This window comes from Mustela nigripes, chromosome 11 (assembly GCF_022355385.1).
Source record: "Mustela nigripes isolate SB6536 chromosome 11, MUSNIG.SB6536, whole genome shotgun sequence".
NCBI classification, from domain to species: domain Eukaryota; kingdom Metazoa; phylum Chordata; class Mammalia; order Carnivora; family Mustelidae; genus Mustela; species Mustela nigripes.
In genome coordinates this window covers 24972163-24992140 of record NC_081567.1, presented here as the reverse complement: position 1 = coordinate 24992140, position 19978 = coordinate 24972163, and the positions used below count along the sequence as shown (strand labels likewise).

At 49.1% G+C, this 19978-nt stretch overlaps 1 protein-coding gene across 1 annotated transcript in view; it reads right to left on the bottom strand.

Annotated features, from left to right (window-relative positions):
* The window catches only part of SYT17 (synaptotagmin 17), an 86143-nt gene that overhangs the window by 11860 nt on the left and 54305 nt on the right, over window positions 1–19978 (bottom strand). The window contains exons 6-7 of the mRNA XM_059415234.1: window positions 19852–19972; window positions 18156–18311 (exon numbers count right to left, since the gene is read on the bottom strand). Coding sequence (XP_059271217.1) covers window positions 18156–18311; window positions 19852–19972 — 277 coding nt within the window. The remainder of the gene's footprint in view (window positions 1–18155; window positions 18312–19851; window positions 19973–19978) is intronic.

The following is a 19978-nucleotide window of genomic DNA, read 5'->3' as shown; positions in this document are numbered from 1 at the left end:
GGAGTGGCATAAATATATATATTTGGTCTCTGCCCCCACTTTCTGACACAAAGCTCCTAAAACTCTTGTAATTTCCCAAGTGATGGGGTGATAAGAGCATCTCGTGTTATAATATTTGGTCTTAGTCCCGGGATCATGGCCCAGGAGCTTCGAAGTCCCACGGAATCTTCAAGTGATGCGTGTCTTCTCGTATACTAATGAGATGGTCGGTGGCGGAGGTAGCCAGATAGTTTCAGGATGGGAGCTGCTGCCAGAAAGACCAAGGCGTGATTAGAGGGTCGGACCTTTCAGCCCATTCCAACCCCCAGCCTCCAGAGAGGGGAGAGGGGCAGGAGATGGACTTAACCACCAACAGCCAACGGTTTCATCAATCATGCCTATGTAATGATTTTCTCTATGCTAAACTTCAACAAAAAGTCAGCTTTAAAAAACAGATGAATGGGACTAATGTTTGTAACTGATCTTGAAATGCTTGAAAAAAAATATGAACTGAGAGACAGAGGTATGGATAGATGTGTGGTAAAGCAAAGAGCAAAATATTCATTGTAAAATCTAGGTGGTGGGAATATGGGTGTTGACTGAATAATTCTTCCAATATTTTTTTAAAGGTTCTCCATAAAATGTTGAGATCGTAAAAAACGAACACACAAACTCAACTGGTTTCACTTTCATGGCTGTTAACCTGTTTTGTTTTGTTTTTTAAGTAGGTTCCATGCCCAATGTGGGGCCTGAACTCATGACCCTGAGGTTCAGAGTCCCAAGCTCTACTGACTGAGCCAGCAAAGCACCCCCATTAATCTGCTTCTTTATGCCAGAGAAATATCAGTTTTTAGGTCTGTGTGGCGACCCCACCCACAGACTGGTCATGGAGTTGTTGAATCCCAGACCAGAAGGGAACCTGGTGAGCCACCGGGGACACAGGAATGAACAAGGCTTCTCTACCTGGAGAGATGCCAAGCAGTGCCTGGTGGGTCCTGCCAGGTTATCCCAATGACCACAATAACCAGACCACATGTGGCCAGAACACTGTCCTGGGCCTGAATGGAAGGATCCAGAACCCTGATATTCCGTCTGACCGCAATAGCAAACAAATGATTCAAGTCTACTTTGGACCAATGAACACACTGGATCCTGCTCCGGGCAAGCCCCTCCCTTCCACAGGTAAAGCCCATGAAAGATGTCCCATACCATGAGTCATCCAAGAAATGCAAAATAAAATCACATCCACATGTTTTATTAAAAAAAAAAATTTTCCCCTTGGTTTTGTTTACTGAAGTATTTTTTTTCCTAGAATAAAATCCACCCATTTTAAGCACACAATTGGATGAATTCTGATGACTGATGGAAATCATTTAACTACCACTACAATCAAGATAGAGTTCTCTCTCCCTAAAAAAAGTTTTCTCTTAGAAACAAACAAACAAACAAACAAACAAACAAAAAACCCCTCTTTCCTGACCCCAGTGGGCCAAGTTTCATTGTCACTAGAATTTCATAAAAATAGGATCATATAGTATAGACTCATTTGCACTCATTTAGTTTACTGTTTCTGAAATTCAGCTGTCTGTATGTGTATTCGTATTTTATTCTTTTTTATTGCTGAGTAGGATTCAAAGATACAATGTATCACAATTGGTTTATTCATCCAAGATGGGCACTGGGTTTATTCAGTCAATAATGGGCATTGGGGCTGTTTTCAGTTTTTCAGTTTTTTGCCCATTACAAATAATGCTGTTAGGAACATGGGTGTACACGACCTTGTTGGACACCTGTTTTCATGTCTCTGGGGTAAATCCCTTCTACTTCCAGCAGCATCACTGGTTCGTATGGTCAATGTGTGTCTAACTTTATGAGGTCACGGCATCTGCTTTGCAAAGTGCTTATCGCCGTCTGCCATTCTCACCTGAAACATAGTAGAGTCCTAGCGGTCCCACGTCCTCACTAACACTTAGCATTTTTTGTCTTTACACTGAACTGTACTAGTGGGTTTGCAGTGGATATTACTGTGGTTTTACCTGGCATTTCTCTCTTTTCCTTAAGATTTATTTATCTGACAGAGAGAGAGAGAGAGCGAGCGAGCACACCAGCAGAGGGAGTGGCAGGCAGAGGGAGAAGCAGGCTCTCCACTGAGCAGGGAGCCCAATGCAGGGCTTAGTCCCAGGACCCTGGGACCATGACCTGAGAGGAAGGCACAGGCGCTTAACCGGCTGAGCCACCCCGGCGCCCCTTTACTTTGCATTTCTAATGACTAATGAAGTACAGCATCTTTTCAGGTGTTTCTTTGCCACTGCTGCGTCTTCTTGCAAAGTGCATCTGTTCAAATCTTTGCCACTTTTTTACTGGATCCTAGACTGTTTATCTTGTTCTTGAATTACTCAATTTCTTTATATATTCTGGATATAGGCTCTTCATTGGATATGTTTTACAAAAAATTTCTCTTGGGATGTGCTTTGCTCTTTTATTTTCTTAACTACATCTTTCAAAGGCAAAAGTTTTACATCTTGATCAAGCCCATTTATCACGTTTTCACTCGTTTCAAAATAAAATAATTGCACACCCTGGGCTTTTGAAGCCAGGGACCAATGTGGAACTGCTTTGCCTAGGCCAACTGAGAGATGAAAAACTAATCTAAGACAAATTTGGGTGGGGGGGTAAAATGAATGCCTGTGATTTTTTCCCCATATATGTGAAGTATTAAACAATACAGAATTAAAAATCAAAATGCTTTTTAAAGGTAAAAATTTAACATCTCATAGTTGTTCAACACTTCATAATCTTCAAAGTCTGTTTATTTCTGCCTTACAAGAATCCTTTTTGTGGGGGGAAAGGAGTTAGGGCCTTTGTGGGCCATAAAGGTGTAAAAAATTCGCCAAAGTCATTTGTTTCAAACGCATACTGCAAGAAGACACAAGAGTAAAAATTGTTGTCACTTTTTTGGGGGGACTGCAGATATTTTAAAATTAATTTATTTATTTTAGAGAGAGAGAGCAGGGGGAGGAGCAGAGGGAGAGGGAGACAAGCAGACCCCCGCTGAGCAGGAAGCCCAATGTGGGGCTCGATCCCAGGACCCTGAGATCACGACCTGAGCCAGAACCAAGAGCTGGATGCTTAACCAACTGAGCCACCCAGATGCCCCTGCACTGCCCATCTTGACGACAGCTATCCAAATGGACAAACATACATGCTTCAGCCAAGCAAGCCCCACCGGTGTGTTTTTAGCTCATGGTACACTGAACATACCCACGCAGACACGCCGAGGGTGCCCACCCCAGTAACGTTCCTAAAGGGCAAAAAAAACCCCTCTGGAACGAATCCCAATGTTACCAACAGGGGACTAATTAAATACATTCTTCAACTCCTGGACTTAACGAAGTATCACGCGGTCATTAAAAATAATGAGGGGGAATGCGCACTCCGCGTCAGCCACACCGATCCCGCGCGCTCTCCCTCCCACCTAAGAGCTCTGGCCCTTGATATTCTTTTTGGCTGCGATGCTCTTCCACGTGGCCCATCTCCCACCTCCTTCCCATCTTGGCTCCAATGTCACCTTCTCCGTGAGGCCCGGCCATCTTAGAAAAAGCTGCCATCCTCCCCCAACCTTCACGATTCTCTGTTTCCTCCTTAGCACGGAACTGCGCCAGACAGTTGCTTTGTTTACTACCTGACTTCCCACATTCAGGAAGTCATCTGATGACACCACGACTGTTGTCTCATTTGCTCACTACTGTATCCACAGCACCTGGCCTGCGTATGTGTAAACATGCCAGCATGGAAAAACATCCCCGATCTAGTGTATGAAAGGAGCAAGCTGCATCAAAGTAGATCTATTCTGGACACTAACACTAGTGGACAGAGATACACACACACACAAACACACACTCCTGTACACCTGCTCCCATATACACGCACACACGGGCACATTTTCACACACACAGAAATGTATCTGTTCTTAGAGCGAAGGCTTGTGAGGAGTGATTACCTTTATGTAGGAAGAATTAGGGTTTTTTACTTTTTAGTCTACTCTCTCCTATATGGTTGCACGATATACACACATATATTCATACGTATGTATATATGTCTGTATAAATATATACTCCTTATCATAACAACACTGAAAATCCACCAGAACCCCTTTTTCCCTTATAAACCCTCGGTGTCACCATACACAGGTGACAGGCACCCACCACAAGGTGGGGAGGAGCAGAAACGAGATTTAAACATCCTGAGCGGGCTCCCCACCCCCTCTCCCACGGAGCCAGGCTGCGGGCCATCTGTCCAGGTCACACCACCGGGGAGACGAGCTCGTGAGCCAAGCGGACAGGTTCTGTCTGCCCAAATTCTTATGGAAGCTGGGAAGCCATTTGAAAAATCTGCACAGATGAGCACAGATTCCCTCGGGTTTCTGCCCCTGAATTCTTCACACTCAGGCAGCCAAAGAAAAACTGCTAGAAATGCAGAGAGGAGAAGAGGTCGTCAGGAGAATCAACAAGCCTCCGAGAGGGGCAGGACTGGGGCAGGACTGGGGAAGACTGGCTCGGAGCCGACACCCCTTCGCCGACCCTGCTCCGCAGACTCGGAGACCAGCAGAGACCACTGCCCAAGCTCGGGGGTGTCGCCACTGCGGGATGTGGGTGGTGGCTGGTCCATGCACTGTGGGATGTGAGCAACATCCTTGACCTCGACGTACGACATGCCAACAGTGCGCCTGGAGTTGTGACAACCACGAACGCTTCTGGACGCCGCTGGGGGACAACATCAGCCCAGCCGAGGGCCCCGGGTCTGACGACTTGCCCACGTCAGCAGGTGTCCAGTGCTTCACAGCCTAAAGGTTATGTGGCGAATTCACTAGGAGGTCTGCTCTCGTCAGGCGGAAGTCCCCGAGGCTGGGGACGCTCATGGCGAACTCAGGGCCATGGGGGGGCTTGGGGAGGCAGTGGACCAGGCTTGTTCGGGGCCCAGGATGGCTTTTATTTGCCTCCATGGGTAGCTACGGCAGAGGTGGCTGTGAGGTCACCAAAGTCTTTTCTTCCCAGACTATAAAGCCAGCCTCCCCCGCAGGAAGTTGTAGCCGAGAGGGTCGGAGTGGAAGTGGAAGGGATATTTCCAACTTCTAGACCCAGCCTATTAAAACTTCCCACACAATCCTCCCCTCTCTCCCTCTGCTAACCACCAAGGCCCATAAAGATGGCAGAGCCACAAACCGGACAGGGCCCGGCTCGCTGAGTCCTTGCACGGAAGGCCACTCGTGAAAGGCCCCACAGACACCAGTGCACGAGCAAGAGATCAGCTCTGATGGCGGTAAACCCCAAACCAGCATGGCCAACCCGCGACAGCAGCCTTTCCTGACCTCGGCTAACACAGGAACATCTAACAAGTCAGCTGAGTTTGTTTCCTCCTCTGTAAAATGGGTATAACACTGGTACCTCTCTCATTCAGTTGTTGTGAGGATCAACTGAGAGAGTCCTTGGGGCTGTGCCTGGACTTACTAAGCCTTAATGGAGGGGGCCTCTATTAGGAGTGAGAAGACAATGTACCCCCGAATCCCTGCCCTTCCCATTACCCCTTCTGTGACTTCTTTTCTGAGTCACGCTCAATAACCTGGGGAAGGATGATTTGCCCCAGTCCTCAAATGCCTAAGAGACATACAGAGGCTTTAGGGAAACTTCTGGTAGGAAGGCTGGGGACCGTTATTTTCTCACACAGCTGTCCATGCATGTCCGAAGCGTCCTGGCTCTTCCTTACCAAAGATTCCACTGAGAGGCCACGGTGACCTTGAATAAAAATGCAAGAGGATCCCACAGACGAATCAACCTTAAGGCTGTCCTTCTTTTGCTTTCTCCATCCCCGATAAAATTAAGCAAGATAAAACCTAAAAGCCGGAGCACCTGGGGGGCTCTGTCAGTTAAGCATCTGCCTTCTTCTCAGGTCATGATCCCCGGGTCTGGGGACTGAGCCCCGTGTCAGGCTCCCTGCTCAGGGGGGAGCCTGCTTCTTCCTCTGCTGCTCCCCCCGCTCGTGCTTGTGCCCCCTCTCCTGTCCTCTCAAATAAATGAATAAAAATCTTTAAAAAAAATTCTTAAAAAGACCTAGAAGCAAACACGTTCACAACTTTGGCCCTGAGCCAGTGGACAGTCTTCCTGGGCCTGCTCTGTAACTCAGGATCACAAAGAGCATGGCCACGCGTTAAGCCCCCAAAGACCCTGCCTCCCCTGGCCAGTGCGAGGGCACCACACAGAGCAGGAAGGCCGACCCCTGTGCCCACTCTGCTGATCTTTCACCCACCTGTTTGTGGGCGAATAATGCCCTCGGCCAGGCAGTCTCTAGAAATGATTGCCATTACAAGCCAACGACTTCCTGCTTTAGTGTGGGGGCTGGGAGCTAGGCAGAAACCCAGGGGAGCAGTTTTCACATCAACTTACACGCAGGGAAAGAGAAAATTACACCCACTGAGCATCTGCTATGTGCTAAGTATCCCCGCACACATATTATCTCACTCCTTCGTGAAGGCAGAAGCCACATCTGTCACGTTCACTAGTTTCTCCAGTGCCTAACAGTCTTAGGCACACAGTAGGTGTTCACTAAATACTTGTCATCTGAGCTTACCATGACCCCTACTTATTGCTCTGGATCTCACGTGTAATTTACTCCCTGCATTAACTATGCTCTGGCCACTTTCACCTTTTTACTCACTCTGCCCCAGGGCCTTTGTACTTGCCAATTCCTCTGCCTAGAATACTCCTCTCCCTGATCTTTGCACAGCTGGCCCTTTCTCAGCTTATACTGCCCAGTTTAAAGGGATGCTCCAACCCCCGTCACCACAGTCCATTACTACTTAGGTATTGATTTGTCTCACCCCAACTAGCATGCCAGTATCAAGGAAGAATTAATTATTTCTGCTTTTCTGCTATTTCTCCAGCAACTAGGCACTGCACTTCAACATAATAGGGGCCTGATAAAGATTCGAGGCTGTGTAACTCAGTGATTGAGAGCCCAGATTCTGGACCCACATCACCTGACTTTGAATCCTAACCCCAGGTCCTGGGGCACACTACTCCTCCGAGCACTGCCTCAGTTTCCCCAATCATAAAATGATGGTAATTCCTACATCACAGAGCTGCTCTGAGGATTAAATGAGTTAATGCATATATGTCTGCTGTCATTTTTAGAGACAGAATGAGCCATCTCAAGGTAGATCTTAGATGCGTCCAAAAGACAGAAAACGCAGGCTCCATGAGATGAAAAGGTCCTGCTTGGGTTGATTCAGCAACCAAGCTCTTTCGGACCTGGTTCTCTGACACCTAAGCTGAAGCTATTTTCACAAGGTTTCTCCAAGATGTAGGGAGAGAAAGGACACCCAGCCGGTGCCCCACGGTCCCTAGCCTTTTAAAGGTTAAGCCTTCGCCCCACTGACTGGCGGCTCGGGGCGGGAGCAGTAGAGAAGGCAAGGGACAGAAGGGCTGTCCGGAAAGGATATTCTTGGTTTCTGATTTCGTCCATGTGGCAGCCTTCATCTCACAGCCACTAGGCTCTGGCCCTGGCTGCTGAACCCAGCTGCTTCTCGCCAGCTTGGGGACCCAAGGCAAAGCTGAACCTGACCTTCACTGGCTCCCCTTTCGCGCTCCCAGCTAGGGCTCTGCAGGGACACGTGTGGTTGGACAAATCCCCAGCCCCCTGATGCTTTCCCCCATGGGGACGTGCCTCGAAGGAGGCTCCATCCAAAGGCACCAGAGTCATTAAACAGCCACACAAACGGAGTAAAGCTCCCAGGAGCCCTGGCAGCTGGACTGGTCTTTAAAGGCTGCCACCAGACCCCAAAATGAATGTTTAAGATCCAGCCAAGTTTTACCACCTGGGTGGATGGTTTTGGCAGCTCAAGGAGCTCTCTGGAGGAAAGGTGAGGTGGGGGTGCCACGTGGGCTCTGTGCTCTGCCAGGAGAGCTCCAGGGTAGCTGGGGTCTGCTTCCATCTCCTGACTGCTTGGCTGGCTTTCCACCTCTACCCACGTCCAGGTTCGATGCCACAATCCACTGAGCCCTCACTAAGGGCCAAGCACTATTCTAAGCACATTACATACTTCATTTCTCTTTGTCCCTACGACACCCTAGGAGGGGGGGGGGGGGCTGAAATCTACTGACGAGGAAATCCTCATTCAGAGGGTTAAGTAGCTTGCCCAAATAGAGCACTGTCCTTTATATCTGATCCATGAGCCCTTTCTGTTGACTCTGCCTGCTACATTATTTCCCACTGAGTACCTTCTCTGAAACCCTTCTGCTACCTCCCTGGTCCAAGCCACCATGCCCTCCCGCTTAGACCAGCGTCCCAGATGGTCTCCTGGGTCCCCCTCTTATCTCCCGACAACGCCAATCTCCATTCAACAGCTGGAGGATACTTTAAAAGAGGATCATAGCACTTCCTTGGTCAAAACCCTCCAAAGGTTTTTCTAGGCACTTAGGGAAAAAAAAAAAAAAAATAGAGCTTCTAATCTTACAGGCTCTAGTCAACCTGCCCGGTGCTACTTTTCCAAACTCACACTGCCTTCTGTGCTCTGGACATATTGGGGTAACATGGGAGAACGGATGAAGTGTCTTCTTGCTATTTGAAGAGTGGTCTTTAGACCCCAGCATCAGCGTTACCCAGAGCTTACTAGAAATCCAGACACTGGGATGCCTGAGTGGCTTAGTGGGTTAAGCTGCTGCCTTCAGCTCAGGTCATGATCCCAGGGTCCTGGGATGGAGTCCTGCATCAGGCTCCTTGCTCGGCGGAGAGACTGCTTCCTCCTCTACCTCTGCCTGCTGCTCCCCTGCTTGCATGCGCTAACAAGTAAATAAAATCTTAAAAAAAAAAGGAAAGAAATCCAGATGCTCAGGTCTCTTCCAGACTTACTGACTCAGAATCCACATTTTGACAAGGTCCCCAGAAGATTCCTACGCTCATTAAAGCGTAGTGGTTAAGAGTGAGGAAGACTTTGGAACCAAAGTACTTGGGATGGAAGCCTGGCCCAACCACTCACCAGCTGGGTAACTTGGCATCAGGGACTAGCTACTTCCTGCGTAGTGAAGAGCTCATCTTATCCAAAGAGAGACTTTGGCTCTATACCCCTGGCTCCTTGGAGGTGATTTCCAGGCTCGTGGAATATCTGGTAAAGGTGTCTGGAGACCAAAGGTGCTGGAGACCAAAGGCCAGCTCCCTGAGAGTACAGGATTGAGCCGCAGCAAAAACTCTGGACACCTAAGGCTCAGGTGGCAATTCCCTTTGCTGGCAATATTCTGTGCACATGACCCAGTCGGTAAGCAGGAGGAGGTAACACCGTCCATGACTCCATGGGGACAAAATAATTGAAAGCTCCACTTCCCATCCTCCGTGTGTCTCTTCCCTGGGCTGATTTTAATCTGCATCCTTTTGCCATCCTAAAAATTACAGATCTAAGAAGCACCTTCCTGAGTCCTGGGAGTCATTCTCATGAATTACTGAAACCGCATGGGTTCAGGGACTACGCATGTCCAGCCAGCTGGACAAAGCCAGCGCAGTCTTGTGAGGACCAGGCCCCCCGACTTTGCAATTAGCTCCACTCCCTGTCATTCCCTTCGCTGAGCTTCAATCTCCCCAGCTGAAAAATGGCTATAGAGCAGCTCGCACCTTCCACGTTTATCAAAAGATTAGAGGAGATAATGAACGCACCCGAGTTCCACGATAAACACAAGTACGATGTCCCCCGTGGTTTGGTCAAGGAAACGGAGGGTCAGAGAGGCAAAGCCATTTGCCCCCAGTCAGAGACTGAAGCTCGGTCTGACTGACCCGAACCCTGGTGTGATAGATACTGTCTCCTCGTGACTTGCTATCGCTTTCCGGGAAGGTTCTGCTGAGCCCACGGTCCAGCAACCTGTTAAGGAAGTCGTGGGGCCTTTGGGGTAAGTGGCCCGCCGCGGTACCTCCTGTTTCTCCTCGCTCCTCTTTTCGGGATTCGCATGACACGAATACTCGGCTGAGTCAACGTTGCTCCATAGGTTTCTTTTTTTCCCTTCTGTTCCTCTTTTCCCCCAATCTTTTTATTCTGTTGCTCATCGTGTGTACTTTCTCTCCGTCTATCTGTACGTTCCTTAACTCTTTCCTCTAACATCTGCCACGGACCCCATCCAGTGAACATTTTATTCGATTTGAAATTTTCTACTCAAGTTCTTTTCTTCTGTTTCTCTACCCGCAGCAGCCTCCGTCTCAGCATACTTTTCAAGAGGATTCACCCTGCCTTCTTGGCGCATGGTAACAATCACCGCTCTAAAGTCTGTGTGACCATCCCACCGTCTGGGTCATCCCATGGTGGGTGCCTGCTGATTATGTTTTCTCTGAGAATTCGCCAGACTAGACCGGTTCTTTATGAATCAGGTTGTTCCAGATGGTATCCTGGACATCTTGAATATTAGAAGACTCTAGGTCTTGCTTGAATCCTACTAAATATATGGACTTTTTTTTGGCTGTACCAGGCAACTGAGTAGGTTGGCTTCAGACCACATGTTCTAACCTGCCTTCGAGGAGCTGTTAGGCCAAAGGTTTTTCAGTTTTCAAAGGGTCCTCAAGGGTCAGCCGCAGACCGGGGCGGTCATCTACACTATAGTTCAGTTCTCAAAGTCTCTCTTATACTGGTCAGGGTCATATCCACTCTGTGAGGGCAACTCCAGGGTGAGCCCAGGAGTTCACACCTAACTCTGTGGGCCTCCTTCTGGAGCTGTGTCCTCTCTGTAGTGTTTCCCACACTCTGGCTCCCAGAGGCCCCCTTTCATTACCCGCCGTCTAGAACGTGGAGGCTTTGGTCCCTCCTGCTCTGCCGCTTACTTCCCATGATTGCGTCTGGGTCTGGAGCCAGGTGCCCCCGCCAGCTCCCGCGACACGCTGCCAACCCCAGCACCCGGCGGGGAGCACAGAACAGGCCGGTTCTGTAGCGGAGTGGGCGCAGCCAGTCCGTCCCTGGTTCCGGGACACCGAACCAGCTGGCAGCTTTAGGGCGATGGTGATCAGGAGCGGACACTGCTCAGGACGCGACCCCGGCCTATTCACCTCCAAAGAGCCAGCATTTCAACGCCGGAATTATTAAACAACACTGGAATTATTAAAACAATGGGCATGATTTTCCAAGCGGCTATTTCCGGGATGGGCAGGTCCATGTGCTGAGCTGCCTTTAGTTCCCATGAGAGGAATGATTTGCTATTTTAAACATGTTACACAAGACAAAGACCCGGCTCAGAGAGGGGGAGGCATCTGCTTCAAGTCACACAGCTGGTTACCAGTGGGGCCAAGATTCCAACCAGAGTCTGCGTAATTCCAGGGTCCGCTCTTCTACAGCAAGGTCCAACAGCACCGTCCTCATCACCACCGTCACCACCACGTTCGGTATTTGCTGAGCACGGACTATGCAGAAGGCACTGTCTAAAGTTCTATGATGTACTGAGGTGGGAAGAGAAGGAAACTGCATGGCAGGGATGTCATTTGCCCAAGGTCACATACACCTGCTGAGCGGCAGAGATGACATCTGAACCAAAAACTGCATCTCACTCCCACCGGTCCTTGGAGTGGCCCCGCAACCGTTTCTCTCGTAGGCGGGGCTGGGCCTGGTGCCCAAGGAGTCGGGTGGGGAGAGAAGACAGAGGCCGCAGGGAGGAGCTGGGGCAGAGGTGGGCTGAGGCCAGATGCTGGGGAACATCTGTGTCCCAGAACAAAGCCACAGCACCTCTCCATCTCAAGGGATCTTCTGGCCCATGCAGAATGGCTATGTCCCTCTCACAATAATTTCCTCCTCTCTCCTCTGCTGGAAACCCTCAGCTTCTCCAGGTCTGCTTTCGCAGCATGTCCTCTGGGGCTCATCCAGCCCTGAGGTCTTCCCGGTGGCAGCATTGCTCTCTACCTCCCCTCTCCTCCTCTGCCACCCCCCCCCCGCGCCCCTCCCCTGCACCTCAGCTCACCAGCAGATTCAATTAACCAATTAGATGCTGCAGCCACAGAAAGCCAAGCAATTATGGAAGCAGACCAGGTACCTTGGAACTCAGTCTCACAGAGGGGCCTGGGAGGCCTCCCAGCAGACAGCGTGGGGCGGGGAGGGAGGCAGAACACTATGGGCAGCTGCTGCCAACCCTGGGCTGGGCGAGAGAGGCCACTGGGGAGCGGTGAAAAACACACCCCTCGCCCCAAACACAGAAGCCCTGGCCCACTCCGTTGCCCTGCCTGGGACCTGGGCATCAGGATTTTTTTACAGTCCCAACATAACACTAACGACAGATGGGGTTAGCAGTCTAGTGGAGAAGCAGGGGTAAGGATCCCTGCAAGAGCCTGATTCCTTCTAATGCACGTGGGATGACTGGGGCTTACCCAGCCGCTCTTCTGGGGTCTTCTGTGTATTCTCTCCCCCAAAGTGTGGTCTGCAGACCCACAGCATTGGCAGCACCTGAGCGCCGTTGAAAGGCAGAATCCCAAGCCGCAGACCAGGCCGACTGAATCAGGACCTGCGTTTTGAACAAATCCCTAGGAGACGTGATGGATGGGGACTCCACACTCTCTAGTCCTAGCTAGACACACTAAGGTTGGCAAAAGAGCTAGGAGTGTCGGTCACTGCCTTGGTTTCTCTTCTTGCGTGTTCTGCAGCTGCCTGGACCCTGGTCATCACTGGTGGACTTCCCCTCCTTCTGAGCCTGTGCTCAGGGTAATTCCGGTAGCAGCTGCCTTGAGCATGGGGCTTCCCTGCTGACCCCTGTCAACCTGTCAGCACCCAAGCTGAACGATGATGCTGGCCTCCATTTCCCTCCAAGACCTCAGTTTCCCTTCTGGGCTGGAGGCCTGTCTGCTCTCGCCTCACTCCCCACAACCTTCCACGTCCAGCTAACCTATCACCGGCTCACTCCCCGGACAGGTTGGGCATTTGCAACACACCTTGCTTTTCTCCTTCATAACCTCTAGACTGATTCACAATTACGTCATGATTGCTTTGGCCTTGGACTGACGTCCGCCTGTCCCCCACTAGAATGAAACACAATGATAATATATATGTCACAATAGAGCGCCTGGGTGGCTCAGTTGTTGAGCCTCTGCCTTCTGCTCAAATCATGGTCCCAGGGTCCTGAGATAGAGGCCCACATCCGGCTCCCTGCTCAGCGAGAAGCCTGCTTCTCCCTCTCCCACTCCCCTTGCTTGTGTTCCCTCTCTCACTGTATCTATTAAAAAAATAAGTAAAATCTTAAAAAAAAAGAAGAACATGGGTCATGAATGTCTTGTTCTCTGTTGAATACATAACACATAGTAGGTGCTCAAAAAATATTCAGTCCGTGGAGACTGACACTTGGTCAGCTCCTGCCCCAGGGAGCTGAAATCTACCCCCAACCCCACCCTTGACATCAGAGGCGGCTTCTCCTCTCCTTTCTATCAATCTATCCACTGGAGGTACCTCACGTAAGCAGCATCCTATAGTATTTGCCCTTTCATTTCTGGCCTACGTCCCTTAACAGAATGTCTCCAAGATTCACCCATGTTGTAGCATGTGACCATGTCCCTCCTTTGAAGGCTGAGTAACTGTGCCCTGAATGGATAGATCCCACTCTATTTATCCATTTATCCGTCTGTCGATGGACACCTGGGCTGCTTCACCCTTTTTGCTACTGGGAATAACGCTGCTAGGAGCCTGGGGGCGCGAATGTCTGTGGGGAGTCCTGCTTTCCGTTCTTTTGGGGATATTCCCAGAAGGGGAATTGCTAGATCACAGAGTGACTCTATTTTTAAATTTTTTGAAAAGGCCTCATCAAGCTGTATTTCTTTTTTATTTTTTTCCTTCCTTTTCTTCCCCCACTTCCAAGAATAGCCCACTAACCTCAGTGGCCAACTCTACTCCACGTTTCCGGAAGGCCTCTGGGCCGCACGTCATTCTCTCACAAGCTGAAAAGCAATTTTTCCCCTTTTTTTAAACTTCAGCTGCAGAAATCACCTGACTGAAAACTGAAGAAAAACCCTCATCCCACACAGGAACGGAAGGGCTTAACCAGCCCCGCCCGCTGGCTGATTATGGGCTTTTACCAGGATTCTTGGCATACGCTCTAAGTGCAGCTCAACCTTACTTTTTTTTTTATCAAGTGTTTGGAAACAAGCTAATAGGCTAGGTTTCAGAGCCTTTGCCTGGAGGTGACAGCTTTCCACTCCTACCTGATAGATAAAGCAAGTTAGAGAGTCAAGGATTCGAATTCGGAACAACAGTAGCTTTGCCCAGACAGATCCCAGCTCTACTGGATTTCTTTTATCACTACGGTCAGTGCCCTCTAGGTAAAACGCCACCCTAGCTGCAATTTCCATTCACAGTTATGGCTCCAAACCCTGACTCAGCATAGAAATATCTGCTTTAAAAATACATAAACACAGGTAGGGAGACAGCCAACGTCCCCAGCGGGTCATAGTCTCCGGGGTGGGGTCTGGTCACTGGCAGCCCTTTATGTTATTTTTTTCAAGATTTTATTTACCTATTAGAGAGAGACAGAGAGAGCGCTTGAGCAGGGGGAAGCAACAGAGGGAGGGGGAGGAGCAGGCTCCTCACTGAGCACTGGGGGTTGATCCCAGGACTCTGAGATCATGACCGGAGCTGAAGGCAGATGCTTATTAACACAGTGAGGCACCGAGGCGCTCCTAGAAGCACCTGAAAGCTCCAGCCGATTGTCAAACGTAGCCTGAGCTGAGCCCGAGCTTCCTTCCTTAAGAAGGCAGGAAGACCTCTGGTCCTTCCTTCTCTAGAAAGAATATTTTCAATGGGCTTTAACCTGACGAGAGGCACCCCTGAGCTAGGGGCATGGAACCCCAACATTTAAACAGGAGAAGCAGGCGTTCCACAAATGGAGAGCATGGCCTTGTCTGATGGGTGGGTGCGGCTGATGCCAGTCACCCGCCGTGCGGTGGGGCACGGGGGTGCTGCTCCAGTTCAAGGCTTTTGCCTGATGGGATTCACATAGCGGATTCAAGGGGTTCAAAAAAAAACCCCTCTCAACGGAAGGCAAAATTTTCTGTCCTTCAGGGTGTTTTTCTGGGAAGGGTGCCCCATAGTCTTGTCACCTCATCTCAGGTTCCGTCACACGCCCCACACCTCCCCACATCCTCCCCTGTCCCCCTCCATGAGTAACGCAATCATTAAAAATAAATGGGGCGCTTGGGTGGCTCAGTGGGTTAAGCATCTGCCTTTAGCTCAGGTCATGATCTCAGGGTCCTGGGATCGAGCCCAGCATCGGGCTATTTGCTCAGTGGGGAGCCTGCTTCCTCCTCTCTCTCTCTCTGCCTGCCTCTCTGCCTACTTGTGATCTCTGTCTGTCATATAAATAAATAAAATCTTAAAATAAATAAATAAAGAGCTAGGTTCATCCACATTTGCACTGACCTAGAGGGACTGGACACAGTCACGTGTTAATGAAACAAAAACCACTTTTTCAGGGTGGTGTCCACAGAATGATCCGCGAAGGCCCCCCCCACTGCCAAGAGCAGGGGCTGTCCGTTTTGTTCCTGGCGATATTCCCAGCACCAGGAAACTGTGTCTGGCCCAGAGAAAGGGCTTCATCCCCACTTCTGGAATGAATGAGTAACTTCCCAAAAGAGCTGAATCCTCTATATGCGGAAGATGTTTGTGTGAATGATGAAAAAAGCGTGAAATGAAGCATATCAGGACATTACGGGCAGTGACCTCAGGGAGAAGGGACTGGAAGGGGGGTGAGAAAGAGAGTAACCTTGCCTATTAAGAATAGTTCCTGGTTGGGGCACCTGGGTGGCTCAGTGGGTTAAAGCCTCCGCCTTCAGCTCAGGTCATGATCTCAGGGTCCTGGGATCGAGCCCTGCATCGGGCTCTCTGCTCAGCAGAGCCTGCTTCCCTCTCTCTCTTTGCCTGCCTCTCTGCTTACTTGTGATTTCTCTCTCTGTGTGTCAAGTAAACAAATAAAAGCTTAAAAAAAAAAAAAAAAGAATAGTTCAAGGTTACTGAGTGCTTGTCTTGCACAAGGGATGGTGCTCAGCACTAATTATACCTTGTCCTCATCTGAGCCACACAACAATCCTTCAAGACATCCTCGAGTGGTTACACCCATTGTACAGCTGAGAAAATCTAAGCACACAGATCTTGCTCAAGGCCATAAAGCCCAGACCCAGGCCCTGGCTCCACAGCCCGTGCATTTAACCCCTCTGCTCTTCTGACTCTCCGTCCAAACTCCTCTTTTGGTTATAACACTCACTGTGACCAGCATATGCTACTTGTGTCCTAAAATCTTAAGTAAAATATAAAAGTGTCACAGCTTTCCTTCTGGAAACACTTGATGTCCCCCTGGGGTCCCTTCCTGATCTAAATGTGCAACCTAAGTCCTTCCCTCTCAATAGGGACTTGGGATCCATGCTTGGATCTTATCTCGGGTCAGCGGAGTTTCCACTACATAATCCATACCATTTAAAGATTCAGTGAAATCACGGTCTCTGGCTTTACCTGAAACCTTGGGGAGAGTGGGACCCGTGGACAGCAGGCATCCCAGGCTGCAACAGATAGGACTGTCAGACCCGCTTAGGGCAGGCGGGCCCTGACTGGATGCAGACTCTCCGGGTGACAGGCCCTAAGAAAACCCAGAACCAACATGCCTCAGAGGAGTCTTGGAGCATGGAGCATTTGCCATCTTGGTAATGAGAAGCAGTAAGGCCGTGCAGAGGAAGCCTTGCATGCAAGGATTTTCTCCAGCCATGGCCTTCTTTCTCGGGAGACCAGCAGCTAAGGTGTTAGAGTAGATCCGAACAGATTAAGCTTCCGATTACTCTGGAGCACCACTCCTCAGTGTGAGCTCAGGTGCCCCTGCCAGCACTCCCCAGATGTTTGGGGAAATGCAGACCCCCTCATCTTTAGATCGAGGAAGACCAGAGCTTAAATCTTGACTCGACCAGGAGGAGACTGGGTGGACTGCTTAGGTTTTAAGCCTCAGTCCCCAGCCTTATAAGCCGATGAGGATGATGCAGACCTGACTGGGTGAATTACGATGCGTATTAGCAATAAGGTGAGTGAAGCCCTGCTGGGGACAAGACACAGGATATAACAACCATTAATTCTATGAACTTGATGCGGGGAGAGCCACGTTCTAAATGGCTCCCAGTGATCCCTAACTCCCAGTACTCACACCCTTTTCTCATATTCCCCTGGAATATGAGCTGGACCCAGTGCGTTGCTTCTAAGGAACAGAATACGGCAAAAGTAAAAGGATGTCATTTCTAAGATTTGGTCACTGTAAGACTCTGGCTTCCGTCTTGTTCAGCTGCCCACTCTGATGGAAACCATCCGCCATGTTGTGAGCTGCCCCATGGAAAAGCCCACATCATGAGAAAAAGAGGAAGGTCACCGGCCGACATCCAGGAGGAAACGGATGCCTCCAATCCAATGCACCCTCACTGTGAGGAACTGGATCCTACCAACCACTAACTACACGAGTAAGCTTGAGGACAGGTCCTCCCCCAGATGAGTGTTAAGACCGCAGCCCAGCCAATACCCTGACTGCAACCTTGGCAGAGAACCTCAGCCAGAAGCACACAGAGAAGCTGAGTCTGGGTTCTTGACCCACAGGAACCATGAGCTTAATAAATGTTGCTTTAAGTCATTATATTTGTTCTGCAGCAGTAGATAACTAATATACCCTGAAAACAATAGATTAAATTCAACCAGAGCAGTACATGAAGCCTTTTAAAGTCCTCCTCTCCAAGTTAGGTCACGTGTTTCTCACGTTGCCCTATAAGGCTCTAAGCTACTTGAATCACCATAGCGTCTAAATGAACAGAGTAAACACTTATTATTTTAGACTTGATTTCACTTCACTGTATAGTCTCACTGAATCTTACAAACCTATGAAGCACGTACTGTGATTGCCCACATTCTATAGATGAAGAAACTGAGACTTAGAGGGGCCACGTATCAGCAATTATGTAGAAGTTCCAGGAAATCTGGCTCTAAAATTCACATTTGTAATAATTATGCTTTATGGTTCTATGAATCTTGCCCAACTCCACAAATGGTAAGTGGATTCACACCCAGGTAGCTGAACACCAGACACAACCCTCTCTAGACACCTTCTCTCTCTAGGACAGTAAGTAGGCTATATGTCTCACCTGGAGTTCATCAGGGTCCCACTCCCTACCTGTAAACACTAAGCTGGCATTTTCAAGTTCTTCTTGGGGAACTTTGAAGCTGAAGGATTCATTGTAGAAAGGATCAATTGTGCCTCTTAAGAAGGATGTCTTCTTTGTTTTCACAAGTTTGAGTCCATGTACCAGCTGGATTTTCACAAAAGGGTCTGAGAATTGGAGACAGAATTAAAGAACGCTGGAGCTCATGAAACTCAGTCCATCCATCCAACTTCCCATCTGTCTGATAACCCAACCACCTGCCTATTCTTTCTTCTCTCTTTTTTTTCCTCATTCCACCAATCTTTCCGTATATCAGTCCAGATACCCACCCTTTTTTCCATCCAACCATTACCCATCCCTCCTTTTTGCCATCCGGCTGCTTATCTGCTCATCCCTATCTCTCTTCCTCCAACCATCCAAGACTTTTTGAGCTCCTCCCATGCGTCAGGCACTGTGTTCATTTTACAGATGAAGACACTGAAGACTCAAGACAGGAAATGGTCTGCTTAAGATCGGACTAGTGGAAGAAAATCCAGACCCAGAGCCTGCCCTGGTTTTTTTGTCCCTAGAAATCCATTATCATGTCAGTGAGCCCGTAACTCCATACACGGGAGCATAGAGATGGCAGATTAGTAACTATCATTCTTAGATCGCTTTACAGTTACAAAGAGATTCATGCACACTATCTAATTTAATATTTGTCTAAGCAACCCCATGAGATGGATACTGTTGTTATCTCAATTTTTCAGATGGAGAAATTGAGGCTTAGGGAGATTAAGTATCTTCCCCAAGGCCACATCATTTGTGAGTAGTAGAACGAGGACTTGGTTCCAGGCCGTTTGACTCCAGAACCTTTTATCATTTGATCCTATTGCTTCCCCCATCGTGGTGAGTCTGAAACTCTCCAGCCTTAACACCATTCCCTCCACTGACCCCTCCCAAATCTCTATTTTTATAATGTGGTTTCTGAGAATGCAAGTTGTCTTCTAGAGGCAGCTGTCAGTTTACAGCAAAAGTAATTTCTTTTCGCTACTGTCCTTAGAGGAGACAGTGGTTTCTCCAAGGAGCTGAAGAGGTCCCAGAGACCCTGGCTACTTTCAGGATGATATCCTTTGCTGTCATGGGAGAAGCTCCATACAGATGGAAAGCAATCTGTTGCATTTCATGAAAAGTCATCTTTGAATTGGTTTACTATAAAGAAGACATTTTAAATACCACAGTCTTTTCAGAGCCGGGATTTGTAAAGATTCACGGTACACCTGAAATGAGCTGAGAGGAAAAAAAAACACCTCAGGGCCTGTCCAGCGCTGGGGAAATGGGAATGGGTGGTCGGTGCACACTGGCGCCACCCGGAGCCTGACATCTCCACTGCAGGCACAGCAGCCAGAAGGGCGGGTCCCTTCCTCAGGGGTTTCGTGTGCACAGACGATCTGGCGGTCAGTACTGACCACACATGGTCTCAGTCAAATCCCCCAAAACAACGGGGTTACTGAGATACCACCATTTACCTGCCTCACCCTAAGAGACATCTGATCATTTATTTTCCCTCCTGGTCCACCATCCTAGTTCTAAAATGCTATCTGTTTATCCTTGCGGGGTTTTAGTAATAGTATCCGAAATGCAGAAAAAAAATTTTTTTTTGGCCCTGGGTCAAACAAACACAGACGTCTCGTTAAGGAAATTGGGGAAGAAGGGGTCGCACCGTACCTGAACCTTGGCTTACATCTGTCTGAAGAAGTTGCTTGGCTCGAATGACATCAACATTCAGTCTCCCAGCACTCGGGAGGTAATTCAGTGACAGAAGCAGCTCCCCCAGCTCTACTTCATTCTGCAG